At 58.2% G+C, this 21,629-nt stretch overlaps 1 protein-coding gene across 3 annotated transcripts; it reads right to left on the reverse strand.

Annotated features, from left to right (window-relative positions):
- Positions 1-2,712: 2,712 nt before the first annotated feature.
- MNT (MAX network transcriptional repressor) lies at positions 2,713-19,109 on the reverse strand. 3 transcript variants are annotated; one of them, XM_027517522.1, is made up of 6 exons: positions 18,632-19,105; positions 12,445-13,024; positions 11,862-11,903; positions 11,602-11,713; positions 6,408-6,600; positions 2,713-6,274 (listed from the first exon to the last, which is right to left on the reverse strand). In XM_027517522.1, exons 1-6 carry the CDS (start codon positions 18,702-18,704, stop codon positions 5,517-5,519), a joined length of 1,758 nt encoding a protein of 585 aa, XP_027373323.1. In that variant the 5' UTR covers positions 18,705-19,105; the 3' UTR covers positions 2,713-5,516. The 3 variants fall into 3 exon arrangements, with proteins under 3 accessions (XP_027373323.1, XP_027373325.1, XP_027373324.1); XM_027517524.1 differs by lacking the exon at positions 18,632-19,105 and adding an exon at positions 17,309-17,539; XM_027517523.1 differs by lacking the exon at positions 11,862-11,903 and having other exon boundaries at positions 18,632-19,109.
- Positions 19,110-21,629: the final 2,520 nt, after the last annotated feature.

The raw sequence follows: 21,629 nt of genomic DNA on the forward strand, positions 1-21,629 counted from the left end.
AAAGGAAACTATAAAAAAAGGAAAATATATGCAAATGATGCAACGAGTAAGAGCTTAATCTCCAAAATATACAAACAGATCACATAAGTGAAAAAACAAAAAAAGCCAACCCAATTGAAAAAGGGGCAAAAGACCTAAATAGACATTTCTCCAAGGAGACATACAGATGATGGCCAATAGGCACATGAAAAGATACTTAACATCATTAATTATCAAAGAAAAGCTAATCAAAACTGCAGTGAGGCCTCATACTGGGCAGAATGGTCATCATTAAAAAGTCTACAAATAGGACTTCCCTGGTGGTCCAGTAGTTAAGAATCCACTTGCCAATTCAGGGGACATGGGCTCATTTCCTGGTCTGGGAAGATCCCACATCCTGAGGAGCAACTAAGCCCACGAGTACCAACTACAGAACACTGCAACGTAGAGCAGCCCTTGCTCTCTGCAACTAGACAAAGCCTGCACGTAGCAGTGAAGCACAGCCAGAAAAATAATTAAAAAAAAAAAGTCTACAAATAATATGCTGGAGAGGGTATGGAGAAAGGGGAACCCTCCTACACTGTTGGTGGGAATGTAATCATAGTTCTTCATAGTGCTGCCACTGAGTAAAACAGTATCCAGATTCTGGATAAAAGTGGAGTTGCCATATGATCCAGCAATCTCACTTCTGGGCACATATCCAGAAAAACCTCTAATTGAAAAGATACAGGCACCCCTATGTTCCCAGCAGCGCTATTCACAACAGGCAAGACATGGAAGCAACCTAAAGGTCCATCAGCAGATGAGTGGATAAAGAAGATGTGGTGCACACACACGATGTACTACTCAGCCATAGAGAATAATGCCGTTTGCAGCAGCATGCATTTACCTAGAGATTATCATACTAATTGAAGTCAGAGAAAGATGAATAACATATGCTACCACTTATACACGGAACTTAAAATACTATACAAATGAACTTATGTGCAAAACCAAGACAGACTCACAGACACAGACACCAAACTAAGTTACCAAAGGGGAAAGGGCACAGGGGATGGACAGACTAGTTTGGGATTAGCAGATACAAATTCTATATATAAAATAGAGGACTATAGTCAATATCCTGTAATAAATCATAATGAAAAAGAATATGAAAAGTATGTGTGTGTGTACATATCTATATCCGAATTGCTTTTCTGTATACCAGAAACACAGCATTGTAGATAACTCCTCTAAAAATAAAGAAAAAATTCCCTCTGCTGTTGACACCACCTGAAAGCTCACCAAAGACCCCTGAGAACTAGCCTGGAAGTGGTTGGTTCCTTCACACACTCCCACCCCTTCTCTGCTCCACCCAGAAGTGCTGGCACTCCCAGACCCCTGGCTGGGCTTTTAGGGCCAGAGGGAACCACACAGCCAAAACGATGGGTCAGCTGAGGGTTCAGTGTGGGGAAGGGAGGAGCAGGAAGCATGAGCAGGGTACTCTAGCCCTGAGGATACTGGGTCATCACTGCCAGGGGCAGAGTCTTCATCTCTGACCCGAGTGCTGGGCACAGCATCTGACACTGAGGTGTGTTAGCATCTGACACTGAGGTGTGTTAGGATTCCCTAACCCTGGGCCTTCCCTAAAGTGCAAGTGACCGAACACTTCCTGAAGCTACCAGCAGAGGGAACCAACGTTTCACAAATGAAATGAGCAGGCAAGCTTGTTAAGCAGTAGGGAGGGGCACTGGGCCTGGCCTTTCCTGAGATTAGGTCTTCAGAGAAGGGGACCTCAAGTGATTGATGGCCACCAGGCCCTTCCCCAAGATAACGCCCCCACACACCTCAGACAGACCCACCCCAGGAAGAGAAGCGGAGTCAGTTCCCTGGGCTGCAGTTTCAGGGAGAGTGGACATGGCTGGCCTATGGCTTGGCCCAGCTGACTGCTCCCTGACCTTACTCTCCCTTACCTCCCCACCTGCCAGCCGGCCAAATGGCTGACTTCTTTCTACACTGGGGAGAAAAGATGTTATAGGGTCAAAGGTCTTCAAGGCCCAGCTTAGAACATGGCTCTTTGACCCCGACCTACTTCCTCTTCTTGTTCCTTACCCTGTAAGGACAGCCTTATAGATTGCACACACACTGCCTCCCCCAAGACCTGTTCTAACTACAACCCCAAGAGTGCAGCCCCCTCTCAGGAAGCATCAGGCCCTCCTGTGCACAGACCCTCCAGCTTTTGTGCTGGAACTTTCTGGAGCGTGGGATTCCCCAGCTCCGGGACAGGGCCAGGCCCAGGGGCAGGGTGGCACGTGCTTGGGGACAGCTCTGCACCAGCTGACATAGGACTGCCGCTCCAGACAGGCCCTGGCTGGTCACGTGACCTTAACAAGGCACTCAGCCACCCTCAAACCTGTTTCCTTATCTGCTAGCTGTTGGTCTGTTTACTTCACCGAGCTGTTAAGAGATGAAACAAGATAGTGTTTGTGAAAAATGGTTTGAGGAAGTATAAAGTACTGCACAAGTATGAGGAAGACCAGCGCTGCAGGTCTCAGAGCCTGTTGGGGATGGAGCCTCAGGGATTAGAACGGGAAGGTCCCTTGTCTTTGCAAAACCCACCAGCCTGGAATCTACCAGACCCCAACCCCTCTACAGGAAAAAGATGCCGCCGCTTCTTGCTGGGGCTCTTTCCCTCAAGGTCTCTGCCTCCTTTTGCAACAGAACGACCCAGATGCTGCAGGTGGCAGCTCCGTCTCGGGTTTCAGTGCAGGTTTATTTCAATTTTATATTTTATTCCAGGCAAGTGCTTATTACATGGATAGTATTCATGTCTCAATACCTAATGTCTTGGAGCATGAACAGCCACTAGAATACAGTTCCATAGTAAAAATACAATATGTACAAAATTAGGGTTTTTGTAGTTTTTTGTTTTGTTTTTTTTTCCCACACAGCAGATGTATCCAAACACATAAAAATCTCTACAGTCTGGGGTCGCTACAATTTATATTTCAGGAAACGGAGACACAGTGACCGAGTCCTCACTGTAAACAAGGGCCACCTCTTCATGGGGGTGGGGGGTGGGGGTGGGACTCTGGGGTGGGGAGAAGAAGCTGTTCCTGGAGAGGGCAGGGGTTATGGTGACCCCCTAATTCCCCTCCAGGAATTCCCTGCCCTTCTTTGGCCCCCCTAGGAACCAACCTCCCGCTCTCCCCGAGGTAAAGACTCCCAGCCAGTGAGCCACTCTGAACATCAAAAAGTAAAACACGCATGAGAGGTAAGATGTGTGTGTGTGTGTGTGTGTGTGCGCACGCGCGTGCACACACGTGCGTCCCCCAGGCTGGAAGGGCTAGGGAGGGGAGGGGCAGGCAGTCCCATGGGGTGAGGACAGATGTGGTCCCCACAGCGCTCAGAGGGGAGAGGCCCAAGGAAGGGCTGGGTGGCGGCTGCCCTCTCGGGCACACAGCATCACAGCGTTCACGAACAACGACAAAAACAACAGCAACAACACCCATCGTCACCAATCTGGACATAGTCATTCGGCACTAGATTCTGAGGCCCCCCACTGCGGCGGTGGGGGCGGGGAGGGACGGGGCGGCGGGCGGATGAGGTATCTGTGCATGCCCGAGGGGCGACTGGCTAACAGAACAGTTTCAAGGTGAGCAGGCCTGAGAGGAGGGCAGCTTGCCAGTGCTTCTGTTCCTGGGGGCCAGGCCTGCCCTTCTCTCTCTGCTCTTTCCAATGTCATCACACCAGGAAGAGTAAAACCAGCTCCCCCCCACACAGGGTGATAGTGGCGGCGGCTGCAGGTGCAGAAAGGCAGCAAGCTTGTGAGGCGGGAGCTGCATTTGGGTGGGGGGCGGGGAACAGCGTCACCTCCTAGAAACCTCTGAAGTATCCCTAAGTCTCCCCACCCCGGGAGACAAGAAACAGTCTCCAGGGAGGTTTTCAGGACCAGAAACTGAAAGGGAGTTCCGAGGTGGCTCAATCTACTCAAGACCTCTGTCGGCCTCCTCTGTGAACCATGGAACCACCCCCCTGCCCCGCCCCAACCTATCATTGCAAACTTCACACCCAGGATCACTGGCTCCCCCACCTCCACACACTCTGAAAGGCCACTGGTGAGTGTGTCCAGGTGGGGAGCCGAGTGTGCACGTGTGTAACTGAGTGTGTCTGACACAAGGCCACTTGAAATAAATACCCACATAAAAAGAGCAGCCAAAGCAGTCTGCTGAGGCGAAGGCATGGAGAGCAGTGGCCCTGGCACACAGGCCCCCTCGCTCCTCCCCACCCCAAGCTCAGCCCTGCCCGCAGCCCTATCAGGAAGGCGGTGGCACACAGCAGCGCCCCCTGGGGGAGGGCACATGCAGAACAGCCCGCTGGAGACAGCAGGGGTTCAAAGCAAAGAAAGATGAGCCCAGGGAAGGGGAAGCTGGGGCAGAAGCAACAGTTCTCCGTGGCCTGGCCATGCTCCCTCCCCACAGGTCCCCAGGGCCAAGCCCCTGGACTGTAACCTCCTGATTACCTCACCCACATGGCGCCAGGGTCCTGCAACCCAGACCAGACGCTGGTCCCGTCTCCCAGGCAGCAGGAGGCGTCCAGGCACACTCATCCCTCCAGGGAGTGCAGAGCACGGAGCAGAGCCCAGGCCTCCTCTCTATCTTCTGGAAGCCAAAGTCAAGTCCAGGGATGGGGACAGGGTCCAGCACACCCTCCTCTCAGGCCAGACCCAGCTGGAGGTCAGCAGGGTGGCTGGGGGAGATAGTCAAGCCCCTCCTCCCTCCCCTCCATCTGCCCTCCTGAAGTCAAGAGCCCAGTGGTAGGGCAGTTGCGGGGGCTTGGAAGCTTGGCAAGGGCTTGGGTTTGGTTTACTACTGGTAGAGAACTCTCTTAACTAGCTTGTTATGATCAATCACAATGACTGCAACCAGCCTGTGAGAGCCCCAGGCCGGGGCACTCACCTGTCTGGAGGGACGCCACACAAGCCACCTCCTAGGACTTGTCCCCTGTAGTCAGAGAACGCCCCCCTCCCCAGTCCCCTTGGATATCAGGGCCAACTCGCTTGAGTCCTGCTTCCCCACGTCCCCCTCCAGAACCCTGGAAGGAGAAGGCTGAGGCTCGGGAGGGGAGGGCCCGGGTGCCCAGCCATCTCACCAGACAGAGCGATAGCAGCAGCAGCAGCACAGGAAGGTGGGCAGGGCGGGGGAGGCGGAAGAACACGACGTCCACATCGCACTGGTGTCAGGGGATGGGTGGGGGACGGGAATGGGAACGGCCCTGGAGCGGGCACCAGGCCAGACAGGTGGCACGTGGGCCAGAGCGTCTCTCATCACTGTCAAGTCCTAGTGCAGCGGGGTGACCCCCTGCCCTGTGCCCAGCTCCTTGAGCCCCCTCCCTCCCCTGGCTCAGAGTCTCTGCACCCCCTTCCCCTAGGAGGCCTGGGGGTGGGTATGGGTAGGGCGGGCCTGGACCTGGCTGGAATGTGTGGAGCTGGTGGGTGGGAGAGTGGGGGACAGGTCTCCCTCCCTGCCCCCGCTGGGGGCCTCTGAGTGGCCTCATCCTCAAGCCAGCTTGAGTGTGCTGACCGGGAAGGAGGGCATGGTGACCATGGTCACAGGGTTAAGCACTGTCTGGCCCACCAACTGGGGGTGGTGCACCACCTGAGCCCCCACAGCTGGCTTTGCCATGACCGTGGCTGGGGGCCCCAGCCCGGCTGTGCCATTCACTTGCTGGTGTGAGAGGGTGTGGGCGATGTGACTCACGGCCACTGGCTGGCTCACTGCCACGGGCTGCGGGTACAGGGGCAGCTGGGAGCCAAGGTGGGCCACGTGGTTGAGGGTGGCAGGGTGCACCGTGATGTGGCTGATGGGGGGCGTGGCCGGTGCCAGCTGCACGGCAGGGCTGGGGGCCGAGGGAGCGATGTGGGCGATGTGCTTGCCCCCCGGCCCCTGGAGAACGTGGTTCACAGTCTGGATGACTGAGGCGTGGGTGGTGGCAGTGTGGGCGATGACTGTGGAGCCGCCCCCGGCCGCGGCCACGAGATGGGCCGGGGCGGGCACCAGCGTTTGGGCCGGGGCCGCTGGTGGGGGCGGAGGGACCGGCAGAGGTGTCTTCTGCTGTGGCGGGGGCTGCTGCCCAGGGAGGTGGGCAGGAGACAGGGCCACAGGCTGGGCGTGCGGGTGTGGGTGTGGAGGCAGAGGCGCGGGGGCCGTGCTGGGCGGTGGCTTCGGCAGCTCCGGGTGGGGGCGATGGCTCAGCTTATGTGGGCCCAGGCCAGCCTGGTCCTCCTCCATGTCCTCGTCTATGTTGTCCTCACCCTCTGTGGAGGGACACGCGGGGAGGGACCGGTCAGGAGGGCTGAGGAATGAGAGCCTGGAGAAGCAGATGCCCCCGGGGCTCTGGGGATGTCACAGGGCCAAGGGTGGGGGCAACGTGGGGTGGGCGGGGCTCACCAGAAGCGGTGGAGGTGGAGGCCTGGTCGTCCTCAGGCTGGCCCGTCTGCCGGAGCACGCGGTCGATCTCCAGCACGTCCATCCACTGGCTCAGCTCGTGCTTGAGCTCCGCCAGCCGCTGCTGCGTGGCAATCTTCTCCCGCGCCAGCCGCTCCATCTCATGCTCATATTCTTTCTCTTTCCTCTTCAGGGACTGGAGAACAGGGCAAGTAACAGCAGGGCACCCTGAGCAGGAGCCACAGAGCCCATGGTGCCACCAACATCTCCTTCACCCACCCTCACCTGCGCATCGGGGGCCCAGGCTGCCAGGGAGCTGCGGGAAACCACACCTGCCTCTCGGTCCATGGCTCCACCTAAGGAGGCCCAGCATCTGGGGACAGGCTGTGAGCTCACAAGCAGGTGCAGATTCAGGCCAGTCCCTCCCCTACCCCTACATGATTCTGTCCTGAGGGGCTCTGTTGCCTCTTGCCCCATCCACCCTCCTGGGAGAATCTCCTTCCATTCTGCTGAGAAGGGGAGAAAGGGTAGGAGACTTCTTAGGCAGTGCCCAAGGCCTGCACCGCCATTCACACCATCCTGCCGCTATGGATGCGGATACCACGAGCTACCCTCCATGGAACCCGTTCCTCAAGGATCCCCAGACGATCCTGCCCTTTGTCCCTTCATTATTCACTCGTCTCCTTAACTTCAACGCTCTTGCAGGACGGCCAGCAGATTCTGAGACCCCTACCTCACCTCCTTGACCACCTCCATCTCCTCCTGAACAGCTGCTGACTTGCGCACATCCTCCCCACGGTGCCCACCTGCACCGCCTCGCACGCCACTCTATTCCCACACTCCCCAGGCCCCGGGATGTGGCCTTCCTTCCCCTCCTGGACCTGAGCAGCCTCAGCCACTGAGAAACAGCTCTTAGGAGGACAGCACCTCGGCCTCCATCTGAGCCGCCCTGGAGAAGCCCCTCCCCGCTTGACGCTGAGGCCATCCCGTCACTCAGAACACTGGAGGGCGCTCCTTGTCTGCCACCCGATCTCCCCTTCCACGCCTCCAGGGCCACGGGCCACCTCTCCTCTCGGGGCTGACCCTCCCGGGGCACACTCCCCCATGAGAAGGGTCTCCGGTTTCCCTTCGTCCGATGCTTGTTAGCAGCTCTGGAAGGCCAGCTCCTATTCTGTTCCTCAACTCCCTTCTGCACCGTCTTTCCTTGTTTTCTGTGACCTCCTGTCTGAAACTTTATTAAACTAACACATCTTAAATCCCACAGGCCTCCCCGTGGCCAGCTTTTCCTTGGCCCAGGCATGTCATGACCGCAGGGTTCAACAGACGATGTGGACAATCCTGACCTCCCGAGCTTCTAGTCGCCGAGGCTTGCCAGTCCTGGCCAGGTGTAGGCCCCCATGTGTCTCCCTCCTTACCCCTTCAGGTCTCGTCCGCTGGAGCTCCTCCACAGCCCAGCCCCCTCTCACGTCCTCCGGGTACACCAGCCTGCTCTCAGGCTCGCTCGTCTTAGGAGTGGCACCCCACACCGCACCGTTCCCCCTAACCCCAAGCGTTCAATGAGACTGTCAGCCTTAATGAGACTGACACTGGCTCACATGACCCCCTAAGTACTTCCAGTTTTGTTTTTCCATCTCAACACACGCTCTCCCAGTCCAACCCTGTGAGAGGAGTACACACTGTTCTATGGTTAGCTTACATCCCGACACTGCGGGTGGCCAGGACACAGCCATGTGACCTCTTGGCCAAGCACCTGTGAGGACCGGAGGGTGCTAGTCCCCACATCTACCCTGTCTATCCCCATCATCACAGGAGAATCAGTCTCTCATGAGACTTGAGCTTCCCCTGACTCCATTTCCTTTGGGCAGTCTTGCAACAGCCTTTCCCAACTGTTCACCTGAACTCCTGGGCACGCAGGTCTTCAGTTCCACACATGGACTAGGCCCAGCTTCCCCACGCTCCCTCCCGAGCCCCATGTTCCTTGCATTCCTGACCTCACTGGTCAGAGACGCCTCAAGCCATTAGTGCCTGTGACACGTAACCCAGACACGGCCATACTGTGCACTGTCCTGAAAGCCGGCAGCTTTACACTTTTTACACTTTTTGCCAGTCCCAGGCCCCCTCTATCACCCTGGCTTCGAGATTAACCTGCCTCCCCCACCAACATTTCTGCCAGAAAGCTCCCCCATTGCCCCACTCCCCCCACGCACACCCGGCTTCTCCCTGAGAGGCCAGTGGTAGACAGGCCATCGGAAGGGGCCACGGTGATCACGAGGTGTGGGGTGAGTCAGCTCTCAGGCCTGTCCTGAACTCTATGCACTAGCGGGGCCGGCTGACTGCCAGCTCAGAGACAATTAATCAGGAGCCAAAACCCCCACTCCTCACCTAGTCCAGGTCTCCACAGGTATAGACATCCCTGGAAAGTTTTCCCAAGGTCTAACTTTTGTCCCTATTGTTTCATTTTAAGCCCATTTCCTTTCTAAGAAGACTGGATGTGTTGTTTGGTACCTGCCTACCCCACTTCCTGTTTCTGTCCACTTCTCTGAGAACTTTCTTCAAATCCTTTACCTCCAAGGCACTGTGGCTCTGGCTGGGGGCTACAGCCTTCCCAAAGCTTCCTCCCTCAGCACACAACAAAAGTCCTCAGTCTCCACCCTCTCTGTGGTCTCTCTGGTACCCACTTCCAACTCCCATCTCAGCATAGCAACCCTCCTGACCACGTTCAACTTCCAAAATGCATCTTCCTCCCTCCTACTGGAAAAACTCTGGCCTGTGCTGGGCTCTCTGCCCGGCACTTGTCTTGGTCACCCTGGCCTTCAGGTCCCAGCTTAAAGGCCCTTTCCTCAGTAGCAACTTCCCCAACTCCCCCGAACACATGCTGTGACCCCTGTCCTGACTATGCCCTTGGAGCAGATTCCTCTGCTTGGTTATTTTATAATCTGCAGCAAGACCAAACCTAAAGACAGAGTTCTGCACTTTTTCCCTTGCTCCCCACTTATTATCGGCCCAATCAGACACAGGGCTGTCCAAAAAAACCTGAATGAGTGAACGAATAAATGAAGTTGGAGATTTATGGAGAACCTTGTTAAGTTTCCCAGCATTTCTGCTTCTGTTGCCAGCCCCAGGACAAGTATCTTTTACGGACAGCTAGGGGCCACCTTGCTTCCCACTCAGGCCAGGCCCGTATCCCAAATCTGCTGGTTTTACTGAGTCTTTTATTTCTGATGTACTTTCAAATCCACCGTCTTGCAATCAAGGCTTTCTGCCCTAAGTACTTCTATACAGGGAGGAACGCACCGTTCCATCCTTCTTCCTTCTCAACAATTGCTGCTGCTGCTGCTAAGTCGCTTCAGTCGTGTCCAACTCTGTGCGACCCCACAGACGCAGCCTACCAAGCTCCTCTGTCCATGGGATTTGCCAGGCAACAGTACTGGAGTGGGATGCCATCGCCTTCTCCCAACAATTGCTATTAAGTTACTATTTACAAATGACCAATTCTCACGTCCTTACCACAAAGATATTATTACTTTTTCCCACTTTAGCATCATCGCAGTACAAGAGGAAACCGATATTCACAGAAAATGTCGCAGAATTTAGACAGGAATTTGCTCCCAGGCTACATGATTTCCTGTAGCTGAAGGAGTAGCAACTTAAGTCTCCAGCCCGAGTTCTGCAGAAACATCCCAGAAAACACCCTCCCGGAGACCCTCTGAAACTCGACGCTGGGCCCCCTCTCCGCTTCCCCCACCCCTTCCCCCCGCCCCCCCCTCCCCCCGCCCCCCCCTCCCCCCCGCTCACCCCCGCCCCCCCCACCCGGCCACCAACGAGGCCCCGCCCCTCCCGGAGCACGCGCGCACCCACGCGGACCCGGCTTTGCTGCGTCACTCCCCGCTGGCCGCACCCTCCCTCCGCGAGCGCAGGAGTCCCGCCCCCTGCCCAGCCCCGCCAATCCGCGGACCCGGACCCGCCCCTCCCGTGCCGGGAAGCGGCCTGGAGTCGCGCCAGCCCCTCCCCCTTGCCCGGAGGGCGGGCGGAAGGGCGTGCGTTCGCGGGAGGCCGAGAGGGAGCTGCCGGCTGGGAGTAGTCCCGAGGCTGCGCCTCCGCCCGCCTCCTTCGACAAGTCAGGCTCCGGTTACCTCAGGGCTGTGACCCCGCAGTCGAGGCCGGGGGAGGGCTGGCCCACCGGAGCCGTGACGCTGCCCATCCCCTCAGCTTCCCTAGGGAGCCGACTGGGAGACCCCGAAGCTGCCCCCGCAGTCCGGGAGGCCTAAATCCCTCCCACTCCTCAACGGCTACCTCCCGGCTCCAAGGCAGCCGAGCGTGGCCGCCTGCCCCACCCCCACAGCCTCCTTCCCGGCACACGGAACCCTCGGCGGGTTTCCAGGGAAACCAAACTCGGGCCGTCATGGCAACGGTCTTATCTGTCGGGCACCCCCCTTCCCCGTACAGCCCAGAGGAGCCAGTGCCCAAAGGCAGGGGACACACGGCAAGGAGGGCGCCTTGAAAAAGGGCTTCTTTTAAATCCTGGGGGAGGCAGAACGTAAGGTTTTAGGTTCGGTGACCCCCAGGGCTACTCGTCATCCAGAGTGCTGCATTTCCCCTTCCCCAAGGTTTAATCCTCAAAGTCGGGAGATGGCATCTACGTGTGCTCACTGCAAGGATCTTGATCCTTTTGAGCTAAAAGTCCGAGGCGCGCGGTGGGGTGGGGCGTATTTCATGGGTTCCACTGTGGTTAAGCGAGCCACGCCCAGCACCCCCCCACCCCCCAAGATAGAGTCTGGGGCCGAATCCGGTTCCCGCCCAGCACTGCGGGGGCGATGGAGGCACCGGTTGCCCTACGTCCTTCCCATTCGCCGGGCAGTAGCGCGCGGCAGGCGGTAAGGCGGGGCAGATTCCGGGCTGACACCGAGTCGCGGGGGCCGTGCAGATGGCAGGGCTCCGTAAGGCCGCCCGGCGGGGGAGGGGAGCCGAGCGCCAGCGCCGCGCTCCCCCGCGCACGCGCGCCGGTCACGCCGCCTCCACCCGGGTGGGGAGCCCCACTGACGTCAGCTGGGCCATGTGCTCGGCGCCCGCGTGGAGGCGGGCGGGGCCGCATGGGGGGGGAGGCGGGGCGTGCGGGGAGGCGGGGCGTGCAGGCAGCCTGCGCGGCGGCGGTCTCCCGCCCTTCTCTGGGCCTTGCTTCTCCCCCCAGCCCGCATACCTGAATGTACCGCAGCGCCGTACGCAACACGCTCAGATTCGATGTCTTCTTGTCGTCCACGTTGGGGATGTTGCGCTTCAGGGTCTCAAAGCATTCCTTGAGATGGGCCCTCCTGGGGAAAGGGAGCAGGGCCGGTCAGCCAGCGTCAGGGGCGGGAGGGAAGGTCCAAGGAGAGCTTGGGGACCAAGGATGGGACCTTCCGGGTAGCTGGCGGGGGCGGGCTCAGAGTCACAAGCTCACACACACACACACACACACACCTGTTCTTCTCCAGCTTGTTGTGGACTTCTCTGGTTCCGATTCTGAAATCCAGACAGACAGGGAGCTCAGGGAGGAGGGCCCAATTAGGTGGCCTTCCCACCCCCTGCCCCCACCCTCCCCAAATGCCACAGGCTTTTTGTCCCTGACATTCTCTCCCTAGGGAAGCAGCGATGAAAACTGTTGGCCCTGTGTCCTGGTGCATACACCCTCTGGAGGGCACGGGTAGGCTCATAATTCACAACCCCTTCATATTCCACCCAACCCGTGCACCTGTGAAGGGCTCCTGGGATTGGGAGAAATAGCCAGTGGACCCTAGCCCTCACCCAGGAAGTCCAAAGGCCTGGTGATTCCATCAGACCCAACCTTGGAAGGGGTCAGAGAAGCCTAAGAACAACAGAGGGCAATGACCATTCTCCACTCCCCAGGGTGGGGATGGTCCCAGCACAGTGAGAACATATCCAGATATAGGAGGGTGCAGCTCTGACAGGCTAGCTGGGAGGGCACTTTCTCTTGCACACACAGCCCCAGCTGTGGGCAGTTCTCTCCATCCCACCAGCCCCGACTCTGCCACACCTCACTCACCCCCCAGGCCTCTTCTTCTGTTCGCTGGATTTGACTTCTTCAGCAGGTGCCAGCTTCAGGGTTCCAAGCGTGGATGGAGGTGGCTGTGGGGGAGCCAGCTGGGGCTGGACTCCAGGGTGTGGCGCAATAGTCAGGATGGGGGTGGGCAGGGGCTGCAAGGGCTTGGGGCTGCCAGTGGGCGGAACAGTGGCTTTGGAGTCCGGCAGTAGAGGAGCAGGAGTGGGCACCTGCGGCCTGGTGGGAAGGGGGGCAGGCTCCTTAATGCTGAGTCCAGGGGTGCTGACCAGGGCTGGCTGGCGAGGCGCCAGGGGCAGAGGCTGGGCCGTGGGGGGTAGTGGCGGGGGTGGGGGCAGAGGCTGAGGGGAGTTGGTCACTACTGGAATAGGAATGACAGTCAGTGGGGTTGGGGTGGCCAGTGGTGGCGGGGGTGCTGGCGGAGGGGCTGGCGGTGACAGAGGCAAAGGCGGTGCCTCAGTGCGGGGCTCCTCCACCGGCATGGTGTGGGCCAGCCGGGCCAGGCTGTTGGCCTTCTTCTGCTCTTGCTCCCGCTCCCGCTCCAGGCGAAGCCTTTCCTGTTCCTCTGCACAGAGAGAACACAGTGGTCTCTCAGCAGGGCCTGCTGTCCTGGGCGCCCCAGCTCCCCTTGTCCTCCCAACTGTAACCCATCCTGACCCCATGCCAGGGACCACCCAGTGACAGCACAAATACATACACTCATCCACACCCAGCCAGGCACAGGGCACAGCAGTGAACAAATAAAACAGACTCCTGATCCTTGCTGTTGAGGAGCTCATAGACCAGGGGAGGAGGGGCATAGGACAAATCACAGGATTAACAACCCAGGTTGTGGGAAGAGAGGGGCTATGGAAGGACAGAGCAGAAGCTGTCAGTGAGCGTGCGGGAGGAGGCCTGGCACACTGCAGGTTGAAGTGTTAAGCAGGTGATGGGCAGGGGCAACAAGGCTGAGGAGAGGGAGTGGTAGATGAGGTTGGGAGAGGCCAGTCCACAAGTGATCTCACAGGAGAAGAGAAAGTGCAAGTCACTCAGTCGTGTCTGACTCTTTGCAACTCTATGGACTATACAGTCCACGGAATTCTCCAGGCCAGAATACTGGAGTAGGTAGCCTTTGCCTTCTCCAAGGTATCTTCCCAACCCAGGGATTGAACCCAGGTCTCCTGCACTGCAGGCAGATTCTTTACCAGCTGAGCCATGAGGGAAGCCCAAGAATACTGGTGTGGGTGGCCTATCCCTTCTCCAGCGGATATTCCTGACCCAGGAATTGAACCGGGGTCTCCTCCATTGCAGGTGGATTCTTTACCAACTGAGCTATCAAGGAAGCCCCACAGGAGAAGAGAAGAGGCAGTCAAATCCTAGATTCTGGGGAGCTACCTTCTAGAGGGCAGGCATTACCTTCATTTCACAGATGAGACAAATTAGCTTTAAGAGGCAAAATGATTTGTTGAGGGTCATACTGCAAATAAACACACACACACCCCCTACACCCATGTGTCTCACAAGAGCCCCACACTGCAAGCAGGGAGGGGACATCGCCTTCAGCCCACACATGAGACAACAAGGCCTGGGACTCAGGACTGCCAGGCTAGGTCCCAAAGCCTGTTTCCTCAATCGCGGTTTATACCCCAAATGCTCCTGGTCTTTCTCTGCCCTTGGTTGTGCTGGAACTTATTCCACCACCACCAGCAGGAGACTAGAAAGGGAAGAGGCAAGCAGAAAGGAAAGCAGGGCTTTTTAACAGGGGTTGAACAAGGCAAAGAGTTCCAACAACCTTGCACGCCTCAGTTCAGCATCTCTACTGAAAGCCCCACCAGAAGGGGAGGCCTGCTCAGCGGTGGGCGGAGAACAGGGCCAAGGGAGAAGCCCCTCCTGATTGAGACGCCCCTCTCCATCCCCACCCTGCCTCATCCCCTCCCAGGCCCCACCATTCCAGTTCCCTGGCTATAGGCTGGGGCCAGGGAGCAGGCCAGCCCTCCCCTCCTGCCCGATTCACCACACTGCTGACTAACAGAGCTGACAGCACAAAGCGGACACGCCCCAAACACACCACCACCCACAAGGGGTGGGGCTGGGGGGACAAGGCTGGCCAAGTGCCCCTGTAGGAGAGGATAGCATCACCCTCTCCACAGGTCTTTGGGCCAGGGACCCCAGAAAACATGCAGCCTCGGGGCCCTTTGGCCAATCAACCACTGGTGTGTGTGCCAGGCCTGCTCAGAGCCCCTCCTCCTGCCGAGAAGAAGAGGTGCAGGAGGAAGTAGGGGGAAGTGTTCTGAGAGGGGAAGCGCTCAGTGGTTTCCCAGCAGCCAGCATTCAAGGGCTGGAGTCAGCAAGCACAGCCTCTTCCGTGTCTCCCCCGGCCCCTCAGGAAGGGAAGCTGCCCGGCCTGCTGCTTTACAGCCACCAGCACTGGCTTCCTTTGCGGCCCTGGAGAAAACCCACCCTCTGCGCTCCCCTTTCCACACTGGGAAAGAAACCTGCTGAGTTCAGTCAAGGAGACCTTCTCAGGCCCAGCCCAGGACACCCCGAGTGCACTCCGCACCTCCCCAGACCCCAACCCCAAGACAAGGTCCCGGAGCTCGAAGCCCAACACAGCCCTACCTCCATTCCTTTGAGCCAGGACCTGGGCTTTCACTGGCCTCGGGGCAAGTGTGCCCCTCTCCCACAAGCAGGGCGACAGACAGGGCCTCAGGCCCCAAGGTCAGGGGCTCTGGGGACCCAGAGTGGAGGCAAACCTCAGAGTCTCCGTAGTTCCTTTCTTGTATTCCCCATGTATAAAGGCAACTCCAAAGCTCCACCAGAAGATGGCAACCTCCTTCTCATATATCCTCTCTCTTCGGGAGCCAGGCAGGTGCCAGGCTCACAGGTGCCAGGAAGGGCCCAGGTGAATGGCCAAGATCTATCACACCTGGATCAGCATGAAAAAGCTTAACTGACGCTGAAGAGGGTGGCAGTCCAGGCCAGATCCAGCCCACTAAAGCCTCCTGTCTCCTCCTGGCCGGTTCTGACCCATCCCTTGCCCAGTATGGTCCCTTCTCCTGTGCACTGGGAAGAGGGAAACAGAGCGTGCGGAGCAAATGAGTGTCAGCAATATGAGTTTAAGCTCCTAAATACTGCTGCACCCTCTTCTCACTCCCATACATGCACACACATACTCTGGCACCTTCCCCGGGCTCTGCCCAGAAGCTGCCCCCAGAGAACTGAGCACCACCCTTCTGGGTGACCCGGGGGCCAAGGCTACAGCCCCCAATGAAGAGTACAGGCTTTGTGCTTTCCCCGAAGCCACTGTGGCCCAGGACCTCAGCCGGCACACAGCTGGGGCCAGAGGAGACCGTATCAGGGGCCTCCCAATGTTCAGGGGGGTTCTCCCCTTCTACATGTAATAGGGACAGTGGTGCACAAGGCAGGCACAGGGTGGGACTAGCTCAGAAGAGGGTCTCATTTGAGTCAACTTCTCTGATTGATAGCAATGACCAGGCCTTCATGCTGGCCACCAGGATGGCCTCGCCCTCCCCTTTCCCCTCGTGTACCAACATGAAGGTGCACACACATCCTTGGACTCATCACGTGAACAGAGTGGCTGGTCTAGGTCAGAAAACAGTCACTTGAGGCTTGAAGTTGAATGGGGGCCCAGACAAAAGGATCCCTGTTCAGGGCTGCCCATCAGGTACACACTCCCCAGAAAGCAGTTCTGGTCAGCAAGCTCCGCAGCAGCACCCCCACTTCTCTTCCATTTCTCACCACCCCGACTTAGAGAACAAAACCTCTAGTAGGAGCAAAAAATGAATTCTAGAGATTAGGCTGCTGCAGCCAAATCAAGCTATCTGTACATGAGTTTTGGGAGTAAATCTGGCTTTCCAGCATCCATCCATCCATCCCCTAAGACCTCCTGCTCCACCAACAAGAAGCCTTAACTGCCTGCCTCTAGTTCTCACCACCTGGGGGAGGGGCAGCGCGCTACAACTTCTTAGTGGAGAGCCATACCCAGGTTCCTTCCAAGTGTTGCAGACGTCATCCTTGTGATTCTTACTCTCAGCTCTGGACTGACTAATTTCAGAAAGGGTGGCAGACACTGACAGTGAGCGTTTACTCCCCTCCCTTACACGGCCAACCAGTCTGCGGGGTAAGTGAAGGTGAAGTGAGTGTTCCTTTGGTCAATCCTGCCGCCTCTAGCACAGTGGGCGGTACACAGTGGGGACACAATAGGGACTCCTGAACTGCATTGTGGATGGCGGTAGCAGGTGACTCAATCTCTCCAAATCTTGTGCACGCTCCTCCCCGAGCCGCGCTGGTCCCGCACGCAGGACAATCTCGGTCACCACCTGCACTGTCCACCGCCTGACCCTGATCTGGACCTCGAAGAAAGGGGGAGGGGCGCGTGAGCCGACGTCCTGACCCCTCAGTTCCGAAAACCCAAGCGTTCTCAGTCTAGCGTATCTCAAGTGACTCTTGACCTTGAGAGGCCGGACGAACCGACTCGGCCAGCCGGCAGACCCGCTGCTCCCCCGCCCGTGGCCTGCTGCTACTCCCCCCGCCCGCAGCGGCGGCGGTACACGCTGCAGGCGCGCGCGCGCACACAACACACACTACTACCTCCTGCATGACTCATCATTGAAGCAACAATAGGCAGAAAGGAAAGGAGGGCGAAGCACTCTCTCCACCACAATCCACCCGACCGGGGGCTGGGGGTAGGGCTGGAGGGGGCAGCAGTCCCCGGATACTGCACACACGCTGCCGATCCAGGGCTGCGACCCTCGCAGCAGTCCGGAAAACGGAGGTCTTCCCCTGGCCCCTATTTCTGCAGCACCCTGAAGCTGGGGCCACCAACAAGGGCTCGTGGAGATAAGGGCACCTGAAATCTCCGTCTCCCCGCTTCGAGAGAACACCAAAGTTTGCCCCTTCTTGCCCGGCTCATTTCACATCGCGGTCAGGGGTGCTGCCAGGGGGTCCTGGTGAGAACGTTCTGGGCGGGTGGGGTTAGTGGGAGCATGTGAGCTCTATATATCCCGTCGCTCGGCGATTCTGAGGGTTTCCCTCGCCCCAGGAGCAAAAACGGGAGGCCGGGGCGAGAACCGACAGGTGAGCTCGGCTCCTCCCACGTAGGGCAAAGGCTCTACCAGGCAGATGCCCAGCGGCCACAGCCAGGGCCCAACCCGGCGCAAGGCCCCTCGTCAGCCCCGCCCAGGCCCCGCCCCCAGCCGAGCACTAGGCTGCGGGGAGGGGCTGGGCCGCGCTGTCCCCAGCGGGAGTGTCCCCCGTGCACGTGGTCGGGGGCGGGGCCGGTCCACGTCACCACCCGGTGTAACCAACGGGCTTGGAACGCAGGCACACGCAACATTCCAGCCGAGAGCGGGTTTGGAACGCGTAGACACGCCACATTCCACACCGGCTAAAGTGGGGCGCAGTAAGGGGGGCCCGGGGTCTGCCCCCGGCGACCTGCTGGCCGTCTCGCAGATGTCCAGTGAGCCCGGCTCTCACCCAAACCCATGTCGCGCGACCCAGCCCAGCTTTGGGAGGCGGGGTCAGGCGGGGCTGGCCAGGATCATAAGACACGCGATGTCATTTCATTCTGCAAAGGCCGCCTCCGCCCCAAGAGGCGCGTAGATCTGCCGGGAGCGCCCCCCGCACCCTCCCCACAGGGCCAGGGAAGCCGGGGAGCTGCTCCGCGTAGAGTAATTCCACCCCCCACTCCGTTACACACACGCCGACTCGTGTGCACTAGACACTCGCCCGTGTACACGTCCGTCCATCCGCTCTCATCGAGGTTCGCATCACACATACCCCCGTGCATACACGCACACTCGCGCTGGTCTACCACCCCCACGCAACACCATTCCTCACCCCACCCCCCCGGCTCGCACATCTTCATCCCTACCGAGGGCACAGCTGGCCCACAGCAAAAGAGACCCCCATGAAAGGTGCACAAGAGGTGGTAGGCAGTTGGGGTGGCGCCTACAGGAGCCGGGTCCCTCGCTGCATGTTAATGAATTCATTAATTAATTTCACTGCCCACAACACTCCTCCCCGGGCGGCGGCTCGCGCGCGGATCTTTGCACTGCTCGGCTTCGCGGGCCGCCCGGGAGCGGGTACCGCGCGCGGTTTCGCGTAGGCTCGGGGACCGGGGTCGCTCGCCTCCCTTTCCCTGGTGCCCCAGGGGCCCAGCCCGGCCGCTCACCACGTGCTCTCTGTTGTTGCTGTGCTTGCCATTCCAGGAAGCGGGCCGCCTCCAGTAGCGTCTCTATGCTCATCGCGCCGAGAGCTGCCGGGGGCGCGCCGGGGCCGAGACTGCGGCCCGCGAGCCGGGCACAGGTCAGGCTGGCGGGCAGGCAGGAGGGAGGGATCAGCTCCGGGGGGCGTCAGGACTGGGCGGCGCAGCGCACTCCGCAGGGAAGAACGGGGGAGCACAGGAAGAAAAATCAATGTCTCCCCAGATATTTGCAAAATGTAATTTGCAAATTAAAAAAAATCTGATGCAAAAAAAAAAAAAGGCGGCACTGCCTCCCTCCTTCCCCTCCCTCTCTTCCTCCCTTCTGATGCCTCCCGCCCCGCGGCCCCCAGGAGTCCCGCCGACAAGAAAAGGCTTTGCAACAAGATGGCGAGGAGGCACAGACACACACAACAAGGGAAGGAGCCGCGCTGCCCCCGGCCGCCGCCCCCGCTACTACACCGGGGCCGCAGCCAAAGCCCGGACCGGAGCCCCCGCCCGTAGGGCCCCGGCGTCTCAAGAAGGGAGGGGCGGGGCCCGGGCGGCCTGGCCCCGCCCACTCGAGACCGCGCGCGCACACGTGGCCTGGGTGGGGGCGGGAGAAGCTCCAGCCGGGTTCGCGCCCTGCATTTCCGCTCTCCCGCCTCGCCCCGCCCCGATTGCAAGCCACAAGTTGAGCAACGGCTGCGTGTTAGGGTCATTCACAACGAAATTTGTCCTGCTGGAGGTAAAGAAGGGTGAAAAATTCAGGACTTAAGTTTAGCTCAAATAATATTCCAGGTCAGGGAAACCTAGGTTGGTAAAGACTGGCCTGACCCCTGGGTCTCCGCTTTCTACCTACACGTGACCTAATTCCTGCAACCATCCTGCTGTCGCAATTCCCCCGGGATCCGCCCCTGGGCGGAGCTGACGGCTGGAGGCTGCCAGAGAACCCGCGAAGGGAGCGGAGTGAAAATCCGATTCCGCGTTTTGTCTCCGTTCCTCCCCCCGCAGTGCGTTCGCATCCTATTAGGCGACGTCACCGGGCCGCGGGCCAATGGGCGGGCAGGACAACACGGCATGGAGCAGCTCCACATGGACACCCCGCGCCGCCAGCCCTGTGTTTAAAGGGCCAGTGTCTAGCAGGGTCACATTCGCGGGTGCGGATGGGGCCACTGTGTGGAGAGTGGGACGCTGAGAGGGAAATTCTACAGTTGTACCCTACCTGCTGTTTACTTTTCACCAACCTCCTTTTAAAACTGAGTCTCTTTCCTTCCTTCCCCTAGACTCTCGTCTTTGTCCACGCGCGTCTGATGCGGGTGGAGAGTCCGACTGTGTCTCCCCAGAGGCCGCCCTTTGCTCTGGGGCCGGGCTCAGGGCGGTTACGACTTAGGCGTCCACAGCCTAGACCAAGGGGGTGTGGCGCAAATCGGGAACAACAACGTGGAGGGCGGAAGCCCGGCCCTCGCATGGCTGGACTACTGAGGCCGCGGGGCGGGGCCAGTCCGCCAAGCCACAACCGCGCTCGCCGCTAGGGCGGGACCCGGGCTGGCACTCCCAACGGTGGCTTCTAGTATTAGAGTTTGGGGCTGCCTGGGGTTACAGTTAACAAATTAGACCTTTGAGGTCAGCCCAGCTGGCTCAATGGTAAAGAACCCACCTGCCAATGAAGGAGACCCGAGTTAAATCCCTGGGTGGGGAAAGATTCCCTGGAGAAGGGATTGGCAACCCTCTTCAGTATTCCTGTCTGGGAAATCCCATTGACTGAAGAGCCTGGTGGGCTACATTCCATTGGGTCACAAAAAGAGTCGGAGACGACTTAGCCATTAAACAACAAAATACCCCAATTCTCTGATTTTGCAGTTAAGGAAACTGAGGTCCAGAGATGAGAAAGTACTTGTCTAAGGCCACTCAGTAGTCCAGTTGCTCCTTGCCGGGTAGGAGGAGCATTTATCCCCAGACTGCACAGATAACTCTTCTAAAGACAGTTCTGGGTCAGGGCCCCCAGTTAGAAAACAGTGGTGGAGGAGTATCAAACTGCTCACATGGGAAAGGGGAGTCTGACCACTTAACACTGCTAGACACATATAAAGCTGGTACAGATGATGTTTGCTGGCTTCATGCCTTTCGTTTGAGGGCATAATGCATCCCAGGGAAAGAAAGCCTGCACAGACTGGAAATTGAGAACCTAGTGAACAGGAGGAAAGGGGTTGTTTGCCAGCACCAGTTTACAGAGGGCTCTTATCTTTCCACAGTTACTGCCCCAGCATCTGTAGCTGAGCAGAGAGAGGCCATTACACACGAGTGACTGGGTGACATTGGCTTTATTTATGTTGAAGTTGAAAAGCAACAGGGGATCAGGGCATTAAAGAACAATTTCTTCTTTGCAGGATGAATGCTGCTTTCCTGGGAAGGCTTTGATCAGTGCTGGTCCCAACATTGCTTCTTTTAAGGTTATCTGCCACCTAAGACTGTATGTATGTATGTATGCATGTGTGTGTGTGTGTGTGTGTGTGTGGCTTCAGTCACGTCTGACTCTGCGACCCCAAGGACTGTAGCCTGCTAGTCTCCTCTATCCATGATTCTCCAGGCAAGAATACTGGAGTGGTTGCCATACCCTCCAGGGGATCTTCCCGACCCAGGGATTGAACCCAAATCTCCAGTATTGCAGGCTGATTCTTCACCCACTGGGGGTATATGTATATGTATATATATATATGTGTGTGTATAGGAGAAGACAATGGCAACCCACTCCAGTACTCTTGCTTGGAAAATCCTATGGACAGAGGGGCCTGGTAGGCTGCGGTCCATGGGGTCTCAAAGAGTCGGACACGACTGAGCGACTTCACTTTCACTTTCATGCATTGGAGAAGGAAATGGCAACCCACTCGTGTTCTTGCCTGGAAAATCCCAGGGACGGGGGAGCCTGGTGGGCTGCCGTCTATGGGGTCGCACAGAGTCAGACACGACTGAAGCGACTTAGCAGCAG

The sequence above is a fragment of the Bos indicus x Bos taurus genome, chromosome 19 (genome assembly GCF_003369695.1).
Source record: "Bos indicus x Bos taurus breed Angus x Brahman F1 hybrid chromosome 19, Bos_hybrid_MaternalHap_v2.0, whole genome shotgun sequence".
Taxonomy (NCBI): Eukaryota; Metazoa; Chordata; class Mammalia; order Artiodactyla; family Bovidae; genus Bos; species Bos indicus x Bos taurus.